A 27621-nucleotide genomic window follows, 5' to 3' on the forward strand; every position below is an offset into this window, starting at 1 on the left:
TTCATTATCTATGGTACCCATTAGCAAAATGTCATTTCCTTCTTTATCTTTTTTAATTAAATCTACTTTTTGTTTTGGCTTGATTTGAGATCAGGATGGCTATCCCTGGGTTTTTTTTTTTTTTTTTTTAACTTCAGTTGAAGCATAATAGATTCTGTTCCAGCCTTTTACCTTTACTCTGTATGTATTATTCTGCTTTAAATGTGTTTCTTGTAAACAACATAATGTAGGATTCTTGCTTTTAATCTAGTCTGCTATCCACTTCCAGTTTATTGGAGAGTTCATCCTATGAATTCACATTCAAAATTAAAATGACTAACTCTGTATTTCTTATCATCTTATTTTCCCCAAGTTGTATTTTTCTCTTTTCTTTTGCCTTTCCCCTTCTCCCCAGTATTTTGCTTCTGACTACTACCTCCCTCAATCTGCCCTTCCCTTTTACAGTCCCTTCTCCCCTTTTATTCTTTTCTCCTTCTACTTCTGTTCTACCTTTTATTAGCCTCCCCCTTATTTTTTCCCTTTCCCCTCCTATTTCCCAATAGAGTGAGACAAATTTCTCTATCAAATTCAATATTCTCTCTTTGAGTCAAATCTGATGATATTAAGGTTCACACAGTGCTCAATTGTAAACATCTTTTTTGCCTCTTTATGTGATATAATTTACCCCCTTTTATCTCCCCTTTCCTCTTCCAATACAAACCCATTTGCATCCCTAGATTCTTTTTTAGATCATCACAGTAAAGACAAATTACTCCTACATCCTCTATATATACCCTTAGCAAAAATACAGTTCTGAAGAGTTAAACATATTATTTTCCTATACAGAAATGTAAACATTTTATACTTTAAAAAAACATCATTTTTTTCTTCCTTTTTAACCTTTTTATGTTTCTCTTGAGTTCTGTATTTGAACAACAAATTTTCTGTTCAGCTCTGGTCATTTCATCAAAAAAAAATGAAAATCTCCTATTTCATTGAATAGCCATCATTTTTCCCGAAAGATAATGCTTAATTTTGCTGAATATTTGATTCTTGGCTGCAGTCTAAGCTCCTTTTCCTTCCAGAATTTCATATTCCTGGCTCAGAATCCTTTAAAGTGGAAACTTTTAGGTCTTGGCTAATACTGATTGTGGCTCCTCAATATTTGAATTGTTTCTTTTTGGTGGCTTGAAATATTTTCTCCTTGATCTGATAATTCTGGAATTTAGCTATGATATTCCTTGAGTTTTTATTTTGTAAAATAAAAGGTGATAGATTGATTCTTTCAATGGGTATTTTACCCTTCAGTTCTAGAACATCAGGGCAGTTTTCCTTGATGATTTCTTGAAAGATGTTGTTGAAGCTCTTTTTTTTCATCATGATTTTCAGGTAGTGTAATAATTCTTAGGTTATTTCTTTTGGATCTATTTTCTAGGTCACTTGTTTTTCCATTGAGGTAGCTTACATTTTCTTCTTCTTCTTCTTCTTCTTCTTCTTCTTCTTTTTTTTTTTTTGACTGATTCTTAATATCTCATTGAGTCATTCACTTCCATTTATTCAGTTCTAATTTTTAGTGAATTATTTTTTCATTTAGCTTTTTTTTACCTCCTTTTGCATTTGCCCAGTTGAACTTTTCAATGAGTTATTTTGTTCATTATTTTTTCCCCCATTTTACCAATTCTTTTTTTTAGGGAGCTGTTCTCTGTTGCCATTTCATCAATTCTGTTTTTCAAGGAGTTGTTTTCTTTTTCCATTTCTCCAAATCTATTTTTTAAAGAGTGATTTTTTAGACAGTTTCTGTGTTTCCTTTCCCATAATTCTCATTTCCTTTCCCCATTTTTCTTCTAACTCTCTTTGAAGATCCTTTTTGGATTCTTTCAAGAGAAGATTTTAAGTTAGAAAGCAATCCATATCATCCTTTGAGATATTGTCCTCAAGATTTGAGGTCTGTTCTTCTCTGTTTACATTATAGCTATTTATGGTCAGAGTTCTTTTTGCTTTTTTGCTCATTTTAAAACATTCAGGTATGCTGTTAGGGCAAAAGGGGGATTTGCCAAGCTTCCTCTATAGGTTACAGCGGCTTCACAAGGCTCTGGGGCCAATACTGCTGGCTTCCTTCCCATGTGGGTGGACTTGGCGCATCCTCTTTGTTATGCTGGAGTTCAGGGGCTCATTATTTGCCATCTTCAGTTGCTTTGGAGATTTCACAGCTGATCTGCTAATTCATTGGTTTCTGAACTAGAACAGAGTAGCCAATGCTGCAATATTTTTGCTAAGAGCCTCCTAGTAGATTTCTCAGGAGTATGGAAGCGTCTCTACTCTGGGTCTCCCTGTGCTGCACCTGTGCTGGACTTCCTACTCCCCTGCCCAATTGATATAGACCTTTCCTGAAGTTCTTTTGATATCTTCTGCTCAGAGGTTTCATCTAATTTTGATTCTTAGGAAAGCCAGGAAGAACTCGAAGACTTGTCTAGTGTCTTCCATTTTGGCTTGTCTCCTTTGAAACAATAATTTTGGCAAAGTAACAGGATGCAAAATAAACCCATCTAACTCCTCAGCACTTTTATATATCACCAACAAAACCCTTCAAGATATATAGTAATAGATATTTCATTTAAATAATCATGGCTAACATAAAATACCTACCAAGATAAATTCAGGAACTACATGAACATAATTATAAAAATATGGTTTATGCAAATGTAATCTGGTTTACATAATTAATGAAATAAGATTTGATCATGGGTGGACCAAGCCAATATAATAAAAATGACAGTTCTTCTTAAACTAATCTTATTTAATGTTATCCCAATTATATTATTAAAAATGATTTATTGATCTATAAAAATGAGAAGAAAATTCATTTGGAAGATAGTTTCTGCCAGACTACTTTTCAGTTTTTTTTGCTGAGGCAGTTAGGGTTAAGTGACTTGGCCAGGGTCACACAGCTAGGAAGTGTTAAGTGTCTGAGACCAGATTTGAACTCAGGTCCCCTGACTTCAGGGTTGGTACTCTATCCACCTCTCCACCTAGCTGCCCCAACCTCCTTCGTTTTTAAAAATAATCATTATTTCCTTTGATATAAAAAAAATGAAGAAGGTTTAACAAAACTAGATCTTAACTTATAAGCAGTAATTATCAAAACTATCCAATATCGTCTAAGAAATAGCTATGTGAATTATTGAAACAGAGTAGACACACAATAGATAATAACCTTGATTTTTTTTTAAATAAAAATTTGAGCTTTGAGGATAAGAACTCACTATTTAGTAAAAATTGCTGATAAAACTGGAAAGCAGTCTGGCAGAAACTATCTGTAGACCAATATCTTTTGCCATTTATCAAGATTGGGTCAAAATGGATACATGACCTAGATATAAAGGGAGATATCAAAAGTAAATCAGAATTATGGATAGGAGAAGGGTTCATGAATAAACAAGAGGTAGAGAACATTGTTAGAAGTAACATAGATAATTTTTATTATATTAAATTTAAAAGATTTTGTATAAATAAAGCCAATGTAGCAAAAATTGGAAGGAAAGCAGAAAATTAGGGGGAGGGGCAAAATTATAGTTTCTTGGATGAAGGTGTTTTATCTCATATATACAAAGTACTTTTTCAAATTTATAAGTCATTTTCCAATTATGGTAATTTATAAACTTTTTTTTCCCTGTTAATTAATTTATAAATGGTTAAAAGATGAACAGACATTTTCCCCCAAAATCAGAGTTTTATATATTCATAGGAAAAAATGTTATAAATAACTATTGGTTAGAGAAATGAAAAATAACTTTGATACGTCATCTCACACTTATCAGTTTGACTAAAATGATGAAGGGGGAAATGACAACATTCTGAGGGGATGTAGAAAAATTGAAACACTAATACATTATTGGTGGAATTGTAAACAGTCTAGCTATGTTTAGATAGCAATCTGGAATTATGCCTAAAGAGTTATAAAACTATGTACCTATCCTTGGCCCAGAAATACTACTATTAGTTCTGTTTCAAAGGGTGATTAGAGAAAAATGAAGAGGAACCTACATATTCTAAAATATTTATAGCAGCTCTCTTTATTGTAGCAAAGAACTGGAAATTGAGGAGATGCCCTTCAATTGAGGATTGGCTAAATAAATTGGGATATATGATTTTATGGGAATATTATTAATATGCTACAAGAAATGATGAACTGATTAATTTTAGAAAATCTTAGACTTTCATGAAACAATGAAGAGTGAAATGAGCAAAACTAAGAGAATGTTGTACACAGTAATAATATTGTTTGAAGAATAACTGAAAGATTAAGTTACTCTGAGTATTATAAATATTCAAATTGACAACAAAAGACTTATGAAGGAATATTCTATCTACCTCCAGAGAAAGTACTGATAAGACATGATATGCATAATAGTTTTATATACACACTTGTACATATATACATATGTGTGCATATTTACATATATATAACACACACATATCCATATCAAATGGTGATCTCTATGTAGGGTGGGGAGAGGGAAAAAGGGATATAGTTTGTCATTTAAAATGTAACAAAAATGTTTTAATGTGCTTAATTGGAATTTTACAATGATTCCCATATAAACCAATATAAACAAGGGGTGTGTGTGTGTGTGTGTGTGTGTGTGTGTGTGTGTGTGTGTGTGTAGGAACTGGCTATTGTGTAGCATAACTGTCAGTGTTGAAGTGATAGAAATATCATATGATAAAATTTGAGTACAAAGCTGATTTAACTTATAGTTAAATGTTGCTGAATCCCCAGACTTTAATTTGTTTATAGGAAATATGTAATCAGTATAAATTATTCCCTAAGAAAATTTGTGTTCATTTGGTTGTGAAAAATTTTCTGCTCTTGCCCAATTAAATCTTGCCTAAATAATTCAGGATCTAGTCTTAGTGATCTTAATTATTTTAGCCCTTTGGGGGGAGAATAGGTATAGAAAGGAATGGTAGTTATAAAGGCAGAGGAGAGTACATTAAATGACATTTGACAGATTTTTTAAAAATATGGCCAACATTGAACGATTAATATGTCACATATATCTCTAAATCACTATTGACGAAAAAAGTTAAAGTAAAAAACTGAGGTATCACCTGACACCTATCAAAATGGCTAATATAATGAAAAAGGAAAACAATAAATGTTGAAAAAGATAACTGGGTTAGTAACATGCTCTTAGTGGAGCTATGAACTAATCCCATGATTTTGGAAGGCAATTTGGAACCATGCACAAAAGGCTATAAAACTGTACATACATACTCTTTGATACTACATCACTACTAGGTCTACATACCAAAGAGATAAAAAAAAAAATAGGGTAAGAACTTATTTAGACAAAACTATTTATAGTAGCTTTTTGGTGTGTATTGGCTAAGAATTGAAAACGAGGGGATGCTCATCAATTGAGGAATGGTTGGAACAAGTTATAGTATACAATTATAATGGAATATTTTTTCTATAAGAAATTATGAGCAGGCTGATTTTAGAAAAATCTAGTAAGACTTACATGAACTGATACAAAGTGAGGGGAGCAAAAGCAGGAGACCATTTTACACAGTAATAACAATATTGTACAATGACCAACTATGAAGGATTTAGCTATTTTTAATAATACTATGATCCAAGATAATTCTAATTTGCCAAGACAAATTGCCAAGACGATTCTATCCACCTTTAGAGAAAGAATGTATCGTATCTGAATTCAGATTGAAATATATTATTTTTCACTGCCTTTATTTTTCCATGTTTTTTTTTCCTTAAAACAGTTTTTCTTTCACATCATGACTAATATGGAAATATGTTTTGCATGATTGCATGTGTAAAATCCATGTCACATTGTTTATTGTGTCGAAGGGAAGGTAAGGAAAGAGGAAGGAGAAAATTTGTAATTCAGAATTTTTAAAAATTAAAATCAAAATTATTTTTACATGTAATTGGGAAAATAAAAATTTTCAAGTAAAATAAAATAAAGTTCACATGCAGACAATTTTACAATTTTGTTGTTGTTGCTTTATGCTAATTATTTAGTGAGATTTCTCTGCTTAGCTTTTCCAGCTAAAATGATCTGTGTTCAATTTATACAGATTTACAGAAAAACAAGTTAGCACTTTTTCAGTTTTTTTCCTTTTAAAGAAAAAATAATGCCAACCAATGTTACAGCTATACTTTAAATTTTTATGGAATATTAATTCTAGAGTTACATGAAATGTAAAATAATGAGCCATATTCTACTCTTATGCATGTTATCCATTTTCATATAACTAATATTTAAAGACTCTTCTTTAGGACATCAGAATGTATTTTGTGATGCTAAATCAAAATGAATGACATCATCTTTAAATCATTACATAATTTGTAAGGATAGTTTTATTAGGAACTTTTTCCTTGTCATTTACTAAGTTTGATCTTCAATATGTCTGTATTTGTCTTCATTTTAAGAAATCAAGATTAAAATAGATACTTTATGATTTGATTGTGCAATCAGCAAGCGCTCATAACTGATATTTGACGATTTTTGTCAAACTGGGATTATGAATTCGCTATTATAACTGAAATTTTAACTAAGATACTTCATCATAGTTAAAAATCTACTTACCTTTTAAGTATGGCATAGGTTGAAATCAACCCAACCTTACCTTGGAAAGTTGTAAAGTAATGTTTATAAAGCTGATCAAGAAGAAAAACAAACAAACAAACATGTGAAATGCTGTTTCCATGTATATTCACATTTATTATGATTGGAAAAGATTCACTTGCATATGAACATAAAGTGATTATTTCAAAAAATTATTAAATCATGTTTAATGTTTAATAAATAATGTTTAATTTTATAAATGACAAGTTTGCTTTTTAACTGTATGGTTAACATCCCATGTCATTTGACATCATATTGAATTGTAGAGAATTCTACTACTGACATTTTCTACCCAAGATAAGTGCTAGCTTACTTATTTATATTCTGTTTACTTAGACATGAATGGAGATAGAGGAATATGAATATAAATTGTGTCATGAGGAAAGATTATAATTTAACTATTTCTAAAAGTAATGCTAATTCTCTTGAATCTATGGTTAAAACAGTTAAACAAATAATAGTGTAAAGTCTTAAAAGCAGAAGTATTTTATTTATGTGTGTTTACTAGTGATTTGATTTGGATGGTTTTTTTTTTCCTCAAGTAAAATAGCTATAAATTTATAGATACTAGCACATTGCTAAGGTAATCAGAAATATTTTTGATATGTTTTTAACTTATTGAACTATAAAATAAATGTGTTATAATGTCAGTAACCATGGAATCTGACTGTATATTTTAAATAACTTCCTATAAATACATAGTTAAATAGTTGTGGGTTTTTTATATTTGTGTCTATACATGCAGCAAACATTTATTTCCTGATTTTCAGGGTGTCCAGAACACTTTATGTTATTAAATATGACTACATAATTGAGGGAATCTATAAGCTCCTCATTTCATAATATATTTTAATTCAACCTACACAGTACACAAAACCTTGCTAAAATAAGCTGATAAATATATTTGGCAGATCATTTAGTTAGTCACACCTTTAATAATAAACGATTACTATTTGATAAAGAAAAAAGAAGGCATGACTTAGTAACTTTTAAGTAACTAGAACTTTGTGTAAAATAAATGGATAACCAATGAGATTGATGTTTTATCTGCAGCTTCTTCCAAACTTTTTTTTCTGAGAGCCCCACAATTCTACTCAACCTGCTGCGGTGGGTCCTGTCAGCACCCTGTGTCCCCCACTGCTTTGCCAAGTAAGTTTTTATGCTTCATCAGTAATGCTTGAGTTATTCTGTAAACCAGAGCAGCAGGATTTAATGTGTTCTAGAAAACTAATTGGTAATGCAATGTCAAGGAGCTAATTTCTCAGTAAAAATCACAGCAACCCCATTCAAGAGGTTTCTAAGGATTCATAGTGTGTCACAGACACACTGTGCAATTGTGTGAGGTTTCTAATAGCATCAAAGTCCTGAAACCCTGGTAGCCAAATAAAACTCTTTGGTTTTGATTAAATATCTCTAATGAGTCAACTTGGTCATTATTGAAATCTGTAGCAATAGTATTCATAAGTGAAATGCAAATAAAGGTGTAGAGAAAGTGGGTTGAGTATAAATATTTGATCCTCTCAAATTATGATTTAGAAAATCATGATTTATGAAAAATAATTATTGAATTAGTTTTTTCCATAAGGAATTAAATGCTTCTCATGCTTTCAAAAGGAAAAAGAGATGTAACATTAACCTTTTAAGAACTATTTTGAAGAGCATTTTTTTTCTCAGTACTTTTTTTGTCATGTGAATTGCAAAAGTCTTTGACTAATGCTAAACTTGATCTTGAGATGTATAGGTAAGTTAAAACTCATTATCAGGGAATTTTTAAGTTTATAATTAAGGAAAACTGGTGGTGGTGTTTACATTACCATTATCTTGGTATCCAAAATATTGGATTATGTGCTCATTTTTGTATTTTATCATATATTTATATAGAGTATTTTCTCAAATGAAAAGTGAAGTCAAAATTCAGTTTTTATAAGGTATATTGTTATATAATAGTTGAATATGCTAACTATGAAGATGTACTTTATGAATATGACTGGACAGCAGTTGCTAGACAGAATGATTCTTGACAAGTGAGGCAGCAAATGCTAGCAATTTAATGAGCTGAAAGTTGCTGAGCACCTATTTAAGAGGTTGACACTTTCCCACAGAGCATTTTACATGGTCCAGGCTCAATAACAATGGCAGAGAGAACCATGACCAATCATCACTTTTGCTTTACCCATCCACACGCGACTTCACCACAATTTTTCACTGTGCTGATGAACTTTAGGAACCGTTTCATATAGAAAAAAGTTTGGTAAGGGTCAATTGCCCTTTTGTATGGTCATAAAGCAAGACTTTATGTGCTAGTCTTTTCTCCTGTCTCACATTTTAGATGAATTTCTGGACCTTTTAAAGTACTTGACTGAAAAATGCACAGTGAATGAAATTGACTTTTATAGACTCATTCTAGCTCATCTTTCCATATAACTCTGCCTACCTGAAAAGAGATTTAGTGGATGACCTGAGTGTACACAGGGACGTGTACCATAATCAACTAAGGGGATTGTTTATTAATCAGGATGATACACTACTATTTTGCAGTGACCTATTGTTCACTTAAATAGAATGTTTACAATTCAAATGAAAAAAATAGAGAGCATAATTAATCTCTTTATTTACTCTTTTAAGATAGTCTTCCATGTAAATAAACGAAAACTGCTCCACATCTTAGAATAACATTTATCAGCCCATATAAGCATATTAGAAAGATTTTAGGAGAAAAAAAATCTACAAAATCAAATATTTGTTCTTGAAGCAGTGATAACATCAGTGTAAAATCAAATCTTCCTGAACATAATATAAACTGGAGAAAGATGAGAAGATTCCAAATTAGCTTTATTTAACTTAACTACTTTTCTTTTTCATGTTAGTCTCTTTGGCAAAGTGAAACAAATATATAATCATTTTTCAAACATGTAATAGTTATATATTTCACATATACAAGTGATGCTATTTGATCCACTGAGCTCATGCCACTTAGAGATTTTTCTAACATAATCTCACCTCTATTCCTATTTTCTAAATATATTCTATCCTTGACTAGAAATCAGTTTATATTTCCTAGTCCAGCTGACTCTTGCAGATAAAAGACCAAGAATGTTGTATATAATTTACAAATCCTTCCATTATAAAAAAGAAGGAAACTAAAGTATTAAGCTTCAGATCAGACTCATAGTGCAAAGATCCAAAAATAAAGTGCTTCTTATCTGAATGATCAGGATACCCACTTATCACTTCACAGTGCTCATTTTATCCTTTCACCAGCATTTGCAATGAGGATATGTTAGATTAGCACTTCTCTAAGTAAACAAGGCAATACTAATTTATTTCTTTTATCATAACTCATTTTAAACCCCAATATTAATTTGATTTGTTAAATTTCTAAAATTAATTTAATCCATATTTTTAAAAAGATAGAAACAATTTTTTCTAATTGTTCTTCTCATTGTACTATCTTTACAAGTTTATTTTAGAATGGCCTGTAGAATGAGGTAAAAAATTTAAAGGCAGTAGTAAAGAGTTTTCTATGGAAAATATTTTGTATTATATCTATAAGTCTATTTCCTCTCAGAACAAATTACACCTGTATCTATATGGGTATAATGAAATGGAAAATTGAGAGACTGTTTAAATTTTAAAAAACCTAAATAATGCCTCTTATATTTCTACATTTTAAAAAGAAATTTTGGATACCTGAAATCTAGAAACCACAGTTTCACTCTGTCTTTAAATTCATAATCTGATGTTTGCTGAAGAATTAGAAGCTTTATAGATAAAGCTTCTTGGTTATCAGAACAAGGAAAGCCTCCTTCTGAATTAAAACTGCCCCTTTTGTTGTTGTTCTTATGATTTATGTTTTCTTTCTTTTTATCTTTCCTTAATCTCCATCTTTCAAAATGCTTTGATGCTTTTAATATATGAAGGTTAATTATTTATTTGATATTGCTTTGGAAGTGACAAAATAAGGATATTTGTTATTAATTGGATAGATTGTATTGTTCCTAGCCTCCAGTGTCTGGCTCATTTTAAGTGCTTAATAACTGTTGTTCATTGACTATGGATTCTAATAATATAGTTGCTATATGTGTTTAGTATCATTTCTTTGACAAATGGACAAATAGAATTCTGTTTTAGAGATCTTAGCCAGAGGAATATCTGGGCTTCTGGAAATGGAATTACACTGCAAAATAACATATTATTGAAGTAAAGATTTGATTTTTATAGCAAAAAGTTCCTAGAACTTCACTATATCATTAGTAGGCTTATCAGGATGGCAAAGGAGAATTATACCAGAAATATATTAAATATCCATTGACCTCCCAGGAGTAGATAATGTTCCATAGATAAATGACATTTAGTTAACTGACTAAAACATTTAAAGGTAGCATAATATAGTACACTTACATTTATATATAATGTATGTACATATAATCATACATATATATGTAGTTTCAAAACAGAGTGGAAAGAAGTTTTCTAGCAGGAGAAGTACACAACAGATTTTTTTTTTCTTCTCTTTAAGTACATCAAGAAAAATTGCTAATCTAGTGTCACTGGGTACAACCCTATCACAGTGTACAATGGATAATCTTGAGGTTTTTTTTGACAGTTTCTCAGGTTTTGTGCTTCTAAAAAGCAATGTCATAATTTTTCTGAATGAGTACAGTTCTTGACCTGTTGGTGAACAAATTCAGCTTTACATTGTCCTCTTGAATCTCTAACTTACATTTCATATCATCATTTGCACCCTGTTAAGCCTCAGCCTTAGAAAATTCCCACAATTGACAGCCTTTGCTCCTATACACATGCTGCTGAATAAAAGTAGAGGAAATCAAGCAACGTGTTCTGATTGGGTCCACTAAAACTTATTCTACACAATCTCAATTGGGCCCTAACTGGTGCTAGGGAATCCTACCATACTTTTTATTAACTCACTATACTGTTCTTCACATTAGCTCTTTTACTTCCTTCCTCATACTGGAGGTTTAAATTGCTTTGGCCACGTGTTCCTTACTACCATTGTATTCTTACTCTATACATAACCTTCCCATAAATACTATTTATGAAAGAGTATACTTCAGGTTTCTGGTGCACAGAGGAATGTTTTTAGTTACTGTCCTTACTATCCCATCTTACCTCCATCTTACTTAGTTTGATAAGAACTAATTGTAGTCCTTGGCTGGCTATTGAAAGGCAGTATATAAGATCTTGAACTATAATTTTGGGATTACTGATGCAGAGGTTATACTCTGTAATATGGAAGTAGTTGACATCTTTTGGTGACCTCTTAATAACTCACAAGTACAAGTTCAAGTTGGGAAAGTGACCAAAAGTGAATGTTATATAAATACCAAATGCTTTCTTCCAAATTATTGAGAAATACAGAGACATAACTGAGACTGCTCCCAAGAAAGTAAAATTTAATATAATGATTATAAAGAATTGTTTATAATATCACTGGGGAATTTCTTGGAAGAAAAGATGGGTTGGTTATGTGTTGAGAATGAAGAATGACAGATATATAATCTAAGTGCCAAATAGTATCTTCATACTGTCAAGAGAAAGCAAGGAAGCACTCTCTATTAGTTGGTATTTTTATGAGAGTATATAGATTGTAGAAGATGGGGAGGCAGACATGGATGTATTTTAATCTGTAAGAGAGTAAGAGAGACTATCCAAATTGGTGACTTTACACACCCATCTTTGTCCATTTTATATGTATTTATTCATAGTTCTTTTATTCTTTGGAAGCATAGAATCTAGTGAATAAGAATAATTGGATAAACTAGGAAGACTAAGAATTAGATCTCATACTTCTCTTTCTTAAAATTCATCTGTAACTACATATGCTGGGCTAGCAATTTCCCCACTAGTAGTTTAGCCGAAGTTTCTTATCCTCCTACAGAGCTGTTATCAGCCATCTTTCTACCAATGGTTCATTTGAAGCCACATTTAGTGATGCTTTCTATATACTCTATTTTGTATTGCTTGACCTGGGTTGCCAAAATTGCTAATTATCGTTCTCTGTTAACAAATTAAACAATACTAAGACAGAAACAGGTCTCTCAATCCTTTGACTTTGTGCCATTAATTAACTCTTTTGTATTTTGATATTCGACCTTACTATCGTTTAGGTCATGTTCATTTATCTTGTTCATAAGCACATGATAAAATAAATGCTAAAATGTTTTGCTAAAAATCTGGATAACATTCTGTATAGCATTCTCAATTTAATAACAATTCTAAAAAAAAGAAATGAAATTGGTGTGTCATTACTTGTTCTCAGTAATACTTGCTTATCTTTTATAGAATTTTAGAATGAAAGGTACTTCAGAAACCATGTAAGAAAATGTCTTTTATAATGTACTCAAATAGTAGCTACCCCAGTATCTGACACATAGTGGGTGCTTAATAAATGCTTGTTTATTTATTATTACCTGATTTAAAAAATCATTTGCCCTTATTTAGACATCCAGAAAAGGGAAGTCCTTTATCTTCTGAGATAGCCAAAGTTGTCTACTTGCTTGTTTGTTTGTTTTAATAGAAAATTTTGATCTGCTTCTTTACAAAAACAGAACAAGTGGAATATCTATTCTTTTAAATATTTAAAGATGGTCATTATATCCCCACCATGGTGGTGTGTGTGTGTGTGTGTGTGTGTGTGTGTGTGTGTGTGTGAAGAATGGGTTTATTTATGCTAAGAAAACAGCTTTCTTAGTGGGCAAACTCCTGATTAGGAATTAGTCCATGTTTTCTTTCCAAAAGGATAAAGACCCCTTTGTTTAACCAATCCCAGAATAACATTAATGAAGCATTGTTTCATCATTCTGCTTGCTTTCTTCTAGATATTTTTTTATTATAGCTTTTTATTTACAAAACATATGCATGAGTAGTTTTTCAACATTGACCCTTCCAATTTTTCCCCGCTTTTCCTCTACCCCTTCCCCTAGATGGCAGGTGGTCCAATAGATTTTAAATATGTTTAAGTATATGTTAAATACAATATGTGTATACCTATACAGTTATTTTGCTGCTCAAGAAAGATCAGATTCTTCTAGCTATTTTTGAGCTAGTTTATCCTTCCTAAAAACATGTGATACCAGATGTGAACATGGTGTTTCCATGTATGGTCTGAAGAGGGCAGAATATAGTAGGATTTCCATCTCCCTCTGTCTGAATGCTATGTTTCTTCTTGGCTTTTTTGATTGCCACATTGCTCTGTTAAATCATGTTGAGTCCACTAAGATTCTCAAATCTTTTTCAAACTTTCTAGGCACTTTAGATGAGATACAAGTTTATATAAACTATAAAGCAATTTACTTATCTATTAGTCTAGTAAATACTTCAGAAAGGGAAATGAGGTTCATCTGATATCATCTGTTTTGGCAAAGCCAAATTAGCTCTTATAAACAAAACTTCCTTTTATTAAAGTAACCATCCTTTCAATAATACTACCTACAATTTTATCAGAAATTGAAATCAAGCTCACTCTACAGATTCTATCAGTCTCTTCCCTTTTTAAAATAACAAGACATTTCCTCTACTCTAGTTTTACAGCATCTTTCCTATTCTCCACTAAAAATCACATCAATTACATAGATGAGTTGTGGAGTTTTTTTGTTTGTTTGTTTGTTTTAATATCTTGGGATATAATAAGTCTGGGCCTAATCAATTGAACTCAAACCTAAACAGTAGAAATAAGTTTGTAAATTGGGATCCTATTTTTCTTGAGTTTTAACTCCTTATTAGCTATTCTTATTTATCTCTTAACTGCATACAAATCACTTGCTTAGTGTTCCATTCTTGTATTTAGATGAAGATAAATATTAAGTTTGGCTGTTATCTTGAGAACTTGCCTATTCACCTTTCTGAAATCAGAATAATCATTTCTAATTTTCTTAAAGCTTTGGAGAAAGGCAAATCCATTTCAATTACATTAACTCTGCCCTTCAGTACCTGGTGGGTAATGCCAACCCTTGATTCTGGACCATTTTATCAATTTATATTTTTCTGTTTCTTCCATGACAAAGAAAATTGTTGGAGGAAAAAGAAGTAGGTACTCATGATCTTGTCTGTTAAAATTGAATATTTTTTAGGTTTCAATCATGTCTGACTGTTATTCCATTTGTTTTTGTTTTGTTTTTTGGTTCTTTGTTTTTTTGGCAAAGATATTGGAGTGTTTTGACATTTCTTCTTCAGATCATTTTATAGATAAGGAGATTGAGGGAAACCAGGTTAAGTGAGTTGCTCAGAATCACACAGCTAGCAAGTATCTGAAGTTGGATTTCCTGACTTTAGACTTGATTCTCGATCCACTGCACCACCTAACTGCCCCAATTTAATGTTATATAACTGCAATTTGATTTGAATTCTTTTACTCATTTGTTATGATCCCATATCTTCATTCTACAGTGGCTATTTTATACTTTGCTCTTTCCTTTCTTTATTATTACTATTCATAAGTTTAAAAAACCAAATAAAATATCCCTCATACTTTGTAGAAAAGGATAGGACTATATATACAAATGCAAAACCTATTAAGTAGAACTTTAACAAATTATGGAAGTTCAACATGTAACTTTCAAAGCTTTCCTGCTTGTCTGTGAACCCTTCTGATCTTTCTGCTTTTTTTTGGTTGTTATTTAGAAATTCTATCTCTAGATCTACCCTCTACCTCTGCCATTGAGGAAAAGCAAGGAATAACAAGACTTTAATATATACTATATGTATGTATATGTGTGTATCCATGAAAATGTATATATCTTATATGTACAAATATGTATATTTTGTTACAGAAATATATATATACACACATGCATATATATACATATGTAAACACATCTCTGTGTGTGCATGCATGCATGCATGTGTGTGTATCAAACAAAACAAATTCCCACACTGTTCATAAATGTTCCTAAAGCTATATCTTTATATCAGGAAATTGGTGGCATGCTTCATATCTAGTATTCTGGAACTGATCATTATACTAATGCTTACTCCCTACTCCCTTTCCTCTTGAATAATAATTTTCCCTAACCTTCTTTCCTTTGCCCTCTCTTCAGATACTCCTCTACTTCTCCCTTTCCATTCATATTTTAAGATTATTGAGATATAACAAACTTATCCCCAGGCTTTCTGATTAATTAGACTTCCTCTGTTGTTCCTGATAGTGATAACATCCAAAAGGGACACCTCTGTCATCTCTCATTAGAATCTAAGCACTTTAAACTTCTTTAGTCTTTTATAACTGTTGTGTTTCTTTTAACTCCTCTATTTTATTAAAAATCCATTTTTCTTCTGTAATATTTCACACACAAAACACACACGTATATTAGTGTATACATATATATAATATGCTGTAGTAATATGGAATAATTTCTCTGGGTACATTGTAAGCTTATTTATTTTGCCTTCTGGAATATCCAAGCTCTCTTCTCCTTCGTAGTGATAGCTGCTAAGTCACATATGATTCTAACTGTGGTTCCTCAGTACTTGAATTTTTTCTTTCTAGTTTCCCCAAATTTCTTTTCCTTGGCCTGGAAACTCTGTAATTTGTTCCTGGGAGTTTTCATTGTGGAATTAAAAGGTGACTGGAATATTCTCCTGGGTATAAGATATTCAGAGAAAACCGTGGTATGAGGACTGCTGAGACATTTTAAATGCTTCTTTCTACTTCTGGTGTTCACCTAATTCAACTAAATCTTACCTCTGGCTTTAAGAAGTTACAGCATGAGCAGTAAATCATACCATGGCAGACAAGCTAAAAATCAAATTAAAGATAACAAGTTTTAAACCTGTTGGTGAATTAGAGTTATCTACCCCAAGCGTATAAAGACTTGCTCTAGTTGAAGAGTTAGATGAAAATAATTTGTACCAATGGCTATGAAAGTGGCCAAAGCAGGTAATACAGAGCTTGGTTAGACATTGAAAATGCCAAAGTTATCTACTACACCTTTAGTAATCAAGCTATCTAGATTTTGTCTTGCCATTGGATTTCAATGACTCTGGAAGAGAGATTAAGGATGAATTCATACAAATCTGCCTCACTTAAATCCATTTTATGTGCCAGTCAGAAGACATCATTTTTATCATTTTTACTTACCTCAAAGTTCTATTGTAACAGGCAAGTGACAAAACGGCAGGTGCAGTTACACTGGAAATTGGAGTCACAACTCTATACACAGGCTGCTCAAGCCATAGAGTTGCCTTCTCATTGACTTGAAGTAGCAGTGGGGTTCAGTAGCCCATTGGGTGTTGGAGCAATATTTTCATTTATTTATATATTTGTTTCTTTATTCCTTTTATTTAGGGAACAAAATGAGTGTAGTTCAAATAACAAAATTGCAAAAATCCTGGCTGTTGGAGAATTTAATAACTCAGAGCATATTGATCAAGAAATCATCCATCATCAAAACAAACAAACAAACAAAAATCCTTGTTATATGGAAATATTCCCCTGGAGCAGTTTTTAAAAAGAACAGACCCTGGCCAACCTAAAACTTGAGCAGCCTTTTTGAACCACTACATGATCACCTCCTGGCATGAAAAAGAAGCTAGAAAAGGTGCTTTAAACACTTTCTGCTTCACCCATTCCAAGCCGGCTTACCAAGGAATGTGAGGATCCCCATCTGTGGTTTAAATACCAAAAAAAATGGAAATCCAATAGAGGTGAAAAATGAATACTCTTGTGAAAATACTAAGCAGGTATCATAACCCAATAGCAGCCTTGAGTGAAAGAAGGATGAAAAATGAAGATCAGTTTACTGATGGGATGCATGTTTTTCTCAAGTGACCATGGTGATGGGGAGTGCTGTGAAGTTGGCATGGGTTTCACAATCAAAACTATCCTAGTCAACAATGCTTGTATGCTTTCCAAAAAGGAGTGAATGACATACTCAAACAATTCTATGGTTACTTGATGGTCATCACGCCACCATCATCAATGCACATGTTTTCACCATTGGACAAACCCAGAAGAGATCAAAGGGAAATTTTATGAAGACCTGGAGACCTTCATTATCAATGTGCCAAAAAGGGACATACTTATAATTTTGGGTGACTTTACTGTCTGTTATCAGAATTTTTGCTGTATTGGTCTCTAAACTGAATAGCTAGAGACAGCTTTTAGAAATTAAGTAACAGTTTAATTAATCTCTTTCAAATGAGGAATACAGTTTGCACACTGGAAGGGTCTTCTATGCAGAGATCTTCCCTTGTTGCAGGAAAGGTGAAAGTTTTAGACATAAATCTTAAGTAGGAAGGAAAGGGGAAGGTGAATTACAATACAATCCTTACCAGTACTTGATCAGTTTTCCATGACAAGCTCTCAGACTGAAGACAATACAATAATACTTGAATTATTTCAGATTTTGTGGGTCATGACCACCCCCTCCCCAACATAGAACCAGAGTTCAAAAAACAGTTTTCTGTCATTTCCAATTTGTTTCAACTTATATACAAGTATGCTATAGCATAAGAATATAGCCATTATCAGAATGATTGATAATTTTAAGCTGCATTCTGAATTTATTATTTCCAAGACAGAAAAGGCAGCTCTGAAATATCCAAATTATTAGTATATTTATTACACATATATCAGTAGTTTTGAAAATCATAATTTTTTTCAAATGCAAAAGCAAGTAATTAGATATGTCAGGGAGCCCTTAGAAGGAATGGAATCAAAAAAAGCAATGACCATTGTCACTTACTACTGAAGACTTGCATGTCTTGTGACTTCATCACCAACACTGTCTTCTGTTTATAGATGGACCCTTGCAGCTAACATTGGCATTTAATAGATAATGCCATTGTAAGGAAAAGAGACAGATAGAATGCAAGAGTAATAAAAATAATGTGTAGCATAAGGTGTTGGACTTATTCTCTCCAAGGTAAATATTCATATTTAGCAAAAATGGTGGCTCCAATACAAGACCACTGCCAGAAGATCTAATGTCAACAAATTAGAGTGCTTCTTTGAGCATGAACAGTTCATTGCTAGTTTGGAGGGAAAGCCAGGCCAGAATACTGACAAACATCAAAATTAGCTTAATGAAAATGATAGGGAATTTAAGTTGCTAAATGAAAAAGTAGAACTCCACAACAATTACTAGCCAAATGAGTCAAATATCTATAAGAAGGGAGCATTTAGCTGCATCACAAGTAAAGTACAAGTGAAACTTAGAGAAATGTAGGGTTTTTAACTTCATAAAAGGACAGTTGAAATTCAGTTTTATGCTGATAGTAACAATCTAAAGTGCTTTTATTATGTTCTGAAGGTTATTTGTGGGCCAAAAATCTATGGTGCATTTCAACTATTCAGTGTTGATAGAACCACATTGATTAATGATAAGGACATGGTCCTGAAGAGATGAACTGAACACTTCCATAGTGTTCTCAACAGATCATCATCAACCAGTGCTGAAGCCATTGACGATATATTTCAGACTTAAGTCAATCCATCTCTATTCTAATTCCCAACTGAAGAAGAGACTTTAAATGCCATTTGGCCCTTCTATGGTAAAGTGTCTGGTGCTAATTCTATTCCAGCTGAGATTTACAAGATGGGATCCACTGTCCATACAAATGCTAACAGAAACTTTCCAAGTTATTTGACAAGAGGACACTATTGGGGACAGCTAGGTGATGCAGTGGATAGAATACAGGCCCTGGAGTCAGGAGGACCCGAGTTCAAGTCTGGTCTCAGATATTTGTCATTTTATAGCTGTGGGACCTTGGACAAGTCACCTAACCATGATTGCTGACAATAAGAAAAAAAAAAAAGAGAGAGAGAGAATGCTATTCAATAATGTCTCCATTGTCCATTGGAAAGGGAAATGGGTTGTCCTGTGAAAATGAGAGGGGGTTCTCTCAGTCATTGCTAGCAAAATTCTTGTCTGAGTCTTTAATAGGCTGATTCTTCACCTTGAAGATTATTTCTATCTGCAAGCCAGTGTGGCTTCAGAAAGGGCCAAGGAACAGTCGATATGATGTTTGCTGTTTGACAACTCCAGAAGAAGTGCCAGGAGCAAAACAGAGGTCTGTACACGATGTTTATTCATCTAACCAAGATCTTTGAAATTGTCCATTGTGAGGACTTATGAAAAATTATGACAAAATTTGATGTTTTGGAGAAGTTCATCAGTATTGTACATCAGTTTTTTTAATGGCCTGCTTACACAGGTTCTGGATAATGGGCGATGCTTTTGTGTTTTCTCATTCACCAATGAAATGAAGTCAGGCTATGTGCTTGCTCCCATAATTTTTAGCATGATATTTTCAACAATGTTTTCAGACACTTTCATTAAGGAACAAAATGGCCTCAGATCAGGTAAATTACTTAACTTGAAAAGGCTACAAACCAAGAATAAGATGGAGTAAGAATGGTAAGAACATTTTGTTGGCACTCAATGCAACCCCTAGACTGAAATGGCACAAAGACTAGATCAATTCTTTGCCATTTGTGTTCATTTTAGTCTAACAATTAACACCAAGAAAACAGGTACTCTGATCTCTGGAGAAATTGAATAGGGAATAGAAAGAATATATCTTTTTCTTAGCAGTATATGGTACCTACACAAAAACTGACAATGTATTAGGGCATAAAAACCTCAGAATCAAATGCATAAAGTCAGATAGAGTAAATGTTACCTTTCAGACTATATGCAATAAAAATTATATTCAATAAAGGGTCCGGGAAAGATAGATTAAAAACTAATTGGAAATTAATCTAATTCTAAAAAATGAGTGGGTCAAACAACAAATCACAGAAACAATCCATAATTTCATCCAAGAGAATGACAATGAGACAACATACCAAAACCAAAAATATGCAGCCAAAGCAGTTTTTAGGGGAAATTTTATATTCTAAGTAGTTACATGGAAACAGGTTCTCCTCCAGTCAGTACCACACTTTCCTTATATGGAATCATCAGTTATAGCAAATGGAAAAATTTTTGAATGCTGTGGATAAGTTTACTTACTATGGCACTACACTTTCCAGGGATGTCCACATAGAAGATGAGGTTGATGCTTGGGAGGCTCTGAAGGGAAGATAAAAGATACTTTGGACTGCCTATCAAATTGAATGTCTATGGAGTCGTGCTGATCTCATTGATTAATGCCTGTGAAACTTGAACAGTCTACCAATGTCATGCCAGGAAACTGAACTGCTTCCATTTGAATTATTTTAGGAAGATTCTGAAGATATCTTACCTAGTAAGATAAGTTAGAAAACACCGAGGTCCTTTCTTAAGCTGAATAGTTAAGCATTCAAACTGTACTTTAGAAAGTACAACTGTGATGGAATGGTCACGTTGTTTGAATTACATTTATTCAGTTTATTTATTGTTCAAGTATTTTTTCAAATGTACATTTGCCTAAAAGATATTTTATGGAGAACTTACATAAGGCAAGCACTCACAAAGAAGTGATACAAGGAAACTCTCAAGGACCCTTTGAAGAACTTTGGAATTGATTACAAGACATGGGAGACATTGGCACAGGACTGCCATAGTATGCTATGTATGCTCACATCTAAGGTTAGGAACAAAGTAGAATTGCATTATTAATATTTCTTTTGCTGGATTCTAATTGGCACATTCTAATTTTTGAGAAATTGATTTATTCACGAAATGTTTTATCTCTCTTCTGCTTATTATTTTTCCTATTTTTTTCTTCCATTCTCATTTCTTTTCTAGTTTCCCCCCAGTTTTCTCATTTTCCTTATAAAATATGTTTTCTCTCTGATCTTGGGTGAACTCTGATCGTTGTCCTTCTGGTTTGAGTTTTGCAAACATCCAATTAGTTTGGGTCTGACCAACATAACTGTAGGATTGCCCTGGTTGAAGCTGCTGACCACAGCCCCTGTCAGCCTGTTGGAAGGACTTCCTCCTGATCCTATTGCCCTGTAACTATAGAGTTTCAGGTTCTGACTGTACTAGACCTTTAGTTCTTTGACTGTTTATACTTGCCCTGCTACACAGGTCCAAGCCCAGCCTCAGTCTCTACTGACCTTGTTACCCAACTCTCAGATCAGAGTGACACACTTTATAGGCTCATTTTTGTTCCTATTCTCCCTTTGGTGTAGAATCTCAGATAATCCATATTCCATGTTTGGTTCACAGCCATAGGCCCCAGTCTCCTCTCAGTGCTACAAAGCTCAATATAGGCCTTCTGGTTGGATCCTTTTCCCACTCTCCCTGGACTCTGGTTCTCTCCCTGTGTTGAATGGGTTGAAAAAAATGACTCTGGAATTGAACCTTGGATTTTCTTTTCACTACTCAATCTGTTGCTGTTCTTCCCTATTTGGTGGTGCAGTGGATAGAGACCTGATTCTGGAGTCAGAAAGGCTTAAGTTTAAATCCAGCCTCAGATACTTACTGGCTTTGTGATATTAAGCAAGTTACTAAATTTCTATATTCTTTTTAGTTTCCCCTTGAAAAGGGTAATCAGAGGACCTCCTTTTCACAGTTGCTGTGAGGATCAAATGAGATAATAATTGTAAATTGCTTAACACCTAGCCTAACACACAGTAAACACTACATAAATATTATGCTAAATGTTCCATGATTACTATCATTATTTACTGGAGTAGTTGTGAGAGAGAAATGAGCAATACTGCTTCATTTCACTCCACCATTTTTCTCTTGTTCTTTTATTTTCTCCTTTTAAAAATATAATTCTTCCCTTTTTGCTTCTACCCCTCAGTATTTTCAGCAGATGACTCCTCACAAGCTGCTTTACCAAAAGTATTTCCTTGAGTATCCTTAATCATGGACTGATAGGTGAGGTGGAAGATGAGGAAGGAATGAAATCCAGACTATTACTAGAAAGATATTAGAGGACATTTTCCTCTGAGACAAAAAAAGGATAGAGGACGGAGGGTCATAGATTTAAGCAGAAAGCTAAATTAGAAATCTTCTAGTCCAGTCCTCCCATTTTACAGTCAGGAAACCAAAGCCTAAGGAATTTAACTCATGTGCTCCATATTAAATTGGTTTTAGACCCGTTTTCTTTCAAATGGCCTTTTCACCTCTGCTTTTATAGATACCCAGTTTTCTTCTATTACTGCCCCACAGAAGCAGTTTTCCTATTGATTTTTTGTTTGCCAAATTTAGTCTCCATGAATGGGATTTGACATTGTTGACATCTTAAAATTCCTTATTTCCTGTATTTCCACAGTGTTGTGGGTTTTTTTTTTAACTTTCTTCTAAACTCTAACTGAAAGTGAATCCCATTTCATATTATTGGCCTTCTATTCATCTCTTTCAATTGTATATTTTTATGAGCTTACCAATTATCAACTCTTCTTGCTTCAGTGTCATTTCAGATTCTTATGGTACATAGTATGAATAAATAATTTTACTTGCAACATAATAGAATAGAATAGAAAGAATACTGAATTTGGGGAGGAAAAAACCAAATCCAACAATAAAAAAGCTGGTTTCAAATACTGGATCTGCCCCTTGGACTATCTGTATGATCTTGAACAAGCTTCCTTATATGTAAATTGAGAAAGGTTAATTAGTTGACCTTTAAGGTCTCTGAGTTCTTGAGTTCTAAATCCTATGGGAATACATAAAATAAATGAATATAGTCCTTTGTATGTAACTTGAAGAGTTGATATTCTTCCACAATTCTCATATAATGCTTGAAATGAATTAAATACTTATTCTAGATTACATTAAATTCAGCTTGTACTTCATGTTTCCCCTAGGAGAGGATACTATGTTGCCTCTACTGACACAGGATTCTAATTCCAAAGCACAAAGAGGAATTTTAAGAAGAGCTGTATTTTCTGATGACCAGAGAAAGTCTCTGGAGAAAATGTTTCAGAAACAAAAGTATATCAACAAAACAGACAGAAAGAAACTCTCCATCAATTTGGGACTAAAGGAGTCACAGGTACTAATGGATAAAGTGTCCACAGACTTTTATCTTGGATTCATGTTTTATCTTTGTGTGCAAGCACCTAACTGTAGATATTTAATACATGTTAATCAAATGATGAACACAACTGAATCTCCATTAATTTTAGCTCAGTCAATGGGTCAATCAAAAAACATTTATTAAGCATTTACTGTGCATCTGACACTATGCTAAACACTGAGCATATAAAAATATTTGTTTTATGTTATGTGTTGTAGTTCATATATGAAAACTAGTCTATTTGCAGGTATGTCCACCTTTCGGTAATGGGCTCATTGGTTCTATCCTAATTACTAATGAAATACTTCAGATTATAGAAAAGCATAGAGCTTCTTTGTCTCTGTTTTTAGATGAAACTCTCTTAGGAGATTTTAATTTTTGCTGTCTTTCTCTTCCTTTTTCAAGATCTGAAAGCTTAATTATAGTGTGTGTGTGTGTGTGTGTGTATGTGTGTGTGTGTGTGTATCTGTTATGTCTATATGTGGTTTTACTTTTACTTTTGAGGTAATCACTCTTTCATTATGCTTTATGGAATATATGCTCTGCAGGTTGTTTCTATCTGATATCTTTTCCTTTCCCACTCCTTTCATTTTCTCTCTCTCACTGAGACCCAGCTCCTCTTTGATCATACAATTTTCCTGACCATCCTTCCTAGCACAGGTTGATTTTTTAAATTTGTATCTTCTTCTCTTTCCCCTTCTCTATTTTCCCTCTAACTCAGTGTTTATCATGGGAATGTTGGAATAATTCTTGCTACTCATTGCCACTACTAGACTCTGCCTCTTTTATTTTTACCCAGTAGCCTACCACTTAATCAAATCTACAATTAACAATCAAAATTCTATTAGCTGTTATTTATTAACCTCTAGTACATTTCCCATCTTTCCTCAAAGAATACAGTGTCTAATTCAGTTTTTCTCTCTTCCTCAACTGTTTCCCTCCTGCAAGGGACCTCAACATACATATTGACACTTCCTCAAACATTTTTACCTCCCAATTACTCAACTTTCATTTCCTGGGACTCATAACACTTCTACCCTTTACTACACATAGAGATGGTCACAATCTTATTTAATATTTTACTTTTTCAAATTACATATAAAAACTATGTTAACCTTTTCCCCAAATTTTGAGTTCTTGGGAAACATCTTTCATCATAAGTCCTTGCCTCGGATCATTGTATTGTTGAGAATAGCTAAGTTATTCATAGTAAATCATCATACAATATTTCTGTTACTGTGTAAAATGTTTTCTTGGTTCTGTTTATTTCACTTTGCATCAGTTCATGCAAATCTTTCCATGTTTTTCTGAAAGCATCCTGTGTATCATTAATTAAAGCACAGTAGCATTCCATCACAATAATAAAGAAAAGATCCCATTATTGAGGAAGTGGCTTGTAGGGGTAGAATGCTGGTCTCAATGGAAGCTGAAAAGGTGAGTAAGAGAGTGAGAAATAGCTAGTACTCCAGTTTGCCTAGAACATGGTGAAGACTGTAAATTAGATCTAATTTGAATTCAAGTCAATGAAAGTCATTAATTGCAAGTTTAAGCCATTTTTGTTTTATTTTTTAGGGAATAAAGGACCCTTAAAGTTTTTGAGTAAAGGAATAACATAGTTATATCTAGATATTAGGAAGGTTTTTGAAGCTATTTGAAAGATGGAGAGACTGGAGATAAAACACCCAAAAAACTACTACTATGGAACAGGAAAGAAGGGTCTGAACTATGTAGGTGGGCATGCATGTGAAGAGAAGTTACTGACACTGGAGTTAGAGAAGCTAGCTTCAAATCCTGTTATTAACACTTGCTTCTTGTCTTGAATAATTCACTTAGCCTCTTCATCTATAAAATGAGAGGCTTGGAGTCACTGGCCCATGGAGTCCCTTCAATCTCTTCAGAAGATATGTACATTTAAAATTGACAGAACTTGGTAATTAATTAGATGGGGTGAAAGAGAAATTTCCAACTTGGAAATCTGTTTTTTTCTGACCAAAATCTTGTATATATATATATTTTTGTTTTCTCCCTTTCCTGCTTTCTACATGATTTTAATCCTTCCTATCATCTAATTTGTTCTTTTCATCAGTTCTCTCATTTGTGTCCTTACACAACTTAGCAAGAAGCTCTTGCTAGAAAGAACCTTAGAACCTCTTCTCCAATTGTCCTTTAATCCTACTTGGCTTTTTTATTTTTTAAAGCAACTTATTTTATTAGTATAGGGAACTCCCAGCAAAAAACTCCTTCTATCAATGCAAGTCAGAAATTTGGAGTCACATAGTTATAAATGTAGAATGAAAGGGATTATATATAGAGATTTTTTAGGCTATCTATATCTACATTTCTAGATGTCATTTATTTATTTACTTATCTATCTATCTTTAGAGATAATGTGCTATGTACAGATTTTCCATATTTTTGTTAGGTACTGATTATATGCAATACTGTCTGACATTTTATGAAAAGTATGTGTAAAAAGTTACAAAATTTAGTAAAAAAATGTCAAATTTATCTGTTCTTTTCAAATCATTTCAAATCAAATCAAATCTTTGACACAGGTAGAGGAAATAAAATAATTAATTGAAATGTAAGACCATTTACTTGTTCAATTATTTTTACAACTAGGTGAAAATTTGGTTTCAAAATAGAAGAATGAAATGGCGAAACTGCAAAGAAAAAGAAGTACTTTCCAATCAGTATATCAAAGAAGAAGGTTTTCAAGAGAAACAGATTTCAAGATCTACTCTAGGCTTTACATCCTCTTGCCCCAGAATATGGAAAGTATCTCAACAGCATTCAAGTTCAAGATGGAGGGAAATTTCACCAGAACCTCCAGAAAAACTAAACCATGAAAATTCATTGCAGCTACTTCCACAAGCAAATTCCTATCATTCATTGTATTTGTACTCTGAAGTAGACACTAGAGAAAAGGAAGTTACTGCAGCCATATGAAAAATAACTCAAAACTATACATTGATTACAAAAGCAGAAATTTGGAATGGATACTCTTTTTAAGCTAACAAACAATACAGGAACACTAAAAACCAATTAGACTTGTATTTTAGCAGTATCTAAGCTCTTAATACCACTGGGGAAAAAAATGTGAAAACTGTTGTTTTCAGAATTACTTTCCATTTTCTTTTGTTTTGTTGTTCTTATTCTGTTTGTAGTGATATAGAAACTACAGGGAAATATAAATGCAAAATGAACCCCAAATTTGGCTCTGTTTTATTTCACTGCTTCACATTTACATATATGTGTGTATATCTATACTTATATACTTCAATATTTGTAATTAAATCACTGTGAGGGCTTCTTCTACCAATGCAAATCACAATCCAAACTAATTTATTAGATTTTCTTTTATAGTTTCTAGAACCAACCTGGTGATGAGCTTCTCACAAATTAGCAAGGCTAATCCATGGACAAAAGACACACATTCAATCACCAAGTTCATACTCAAAATCTCCAATTTTATAGCATCTGCTAAAACTTACTCATCTCAAAAACCTAGCGTCACCTCTACATTAAAATAAAGTGTTGGAGTAGGACTTTAATTGCAGTTATATATGTACTTCCATATATATATATATATATATATATATATATATATTCATTTTTATGGCACTTTGTCTATGTATCTATATAAGACTATATGTTTATATAATTGTATACATAAACATACATATAAAAGTACATAGGGTAATAGTGTCATGGATTAAGAGTTAGAAAAGAACTTATTTATTTTATAGATTAGGAAGCCTAAAATGGATGTCAATCAACAAACATTTATTAAGTGTTTATTATGAGCCACACATTGAGTTGTGTTTTGAGGATATGAGGACAAAAACATAATCCCTGAACTCAAGGAACTCATTCTAAATGGGAAAACAATGTGCAAACAACCATAAACTGAGTAAATGCAATAAAAGTCACTCCAAACATGGTCATTTTATTAACAGTAACATGTATAACCATTTAGCAAGTCATACTGGCCACATCACTAAGGCCAATGACCACAAAAATAAAGCCTCTTTATTGACATATAGGAATGGGGGGTGTCTGGATA

The 27621-nt window shown here is 32.7% G+C and overlaps 1 protein-coding gene across 1 annotated transcript in view; it reads left to right on the top strand.

Annotated features, from left to right (window-relative positions):
* Positions 1–26768, top strand: part of DBX2 (developing brain homeobox 2) — a 45381-nt gene extending 18613 nt beyond the window's left edge. The window contains exons 2-4 of the mRNA XM_052001381.1: positions 7686–7781; positions 23344–23531; positions 26178–26768. Coding sequence (XP_051857341.1) covers positions 7686–7781; positions 23344–23531; positions 26178–26504 — 611 coding nt within the window. The 3' untranslated portion in view covers positions 26505–26768. The remainder of the gene's footprint in view (positions 1–7685; positions 7782–23343; positions 23532–26177) is intronic.
* The last annotated feature ends 853 nt before the right edge of the window (positions 26769–27621 follow it).

Source organism: Antechinus flavipes, chromosome 5, assembly GCF_016432865.1.
Source record: "Antechinus flavipes isolate AdamAnt ecotype Samford, QLD, Australia chromosome 5, AdamAnt_v2, whole genome shotgun sequence".
NCBI lineage: Eukaryota > Metazoa > Chordata > Mammalia > Dasyuromorphia > Dasyuridae > Antechinus > Antechinus flavipes.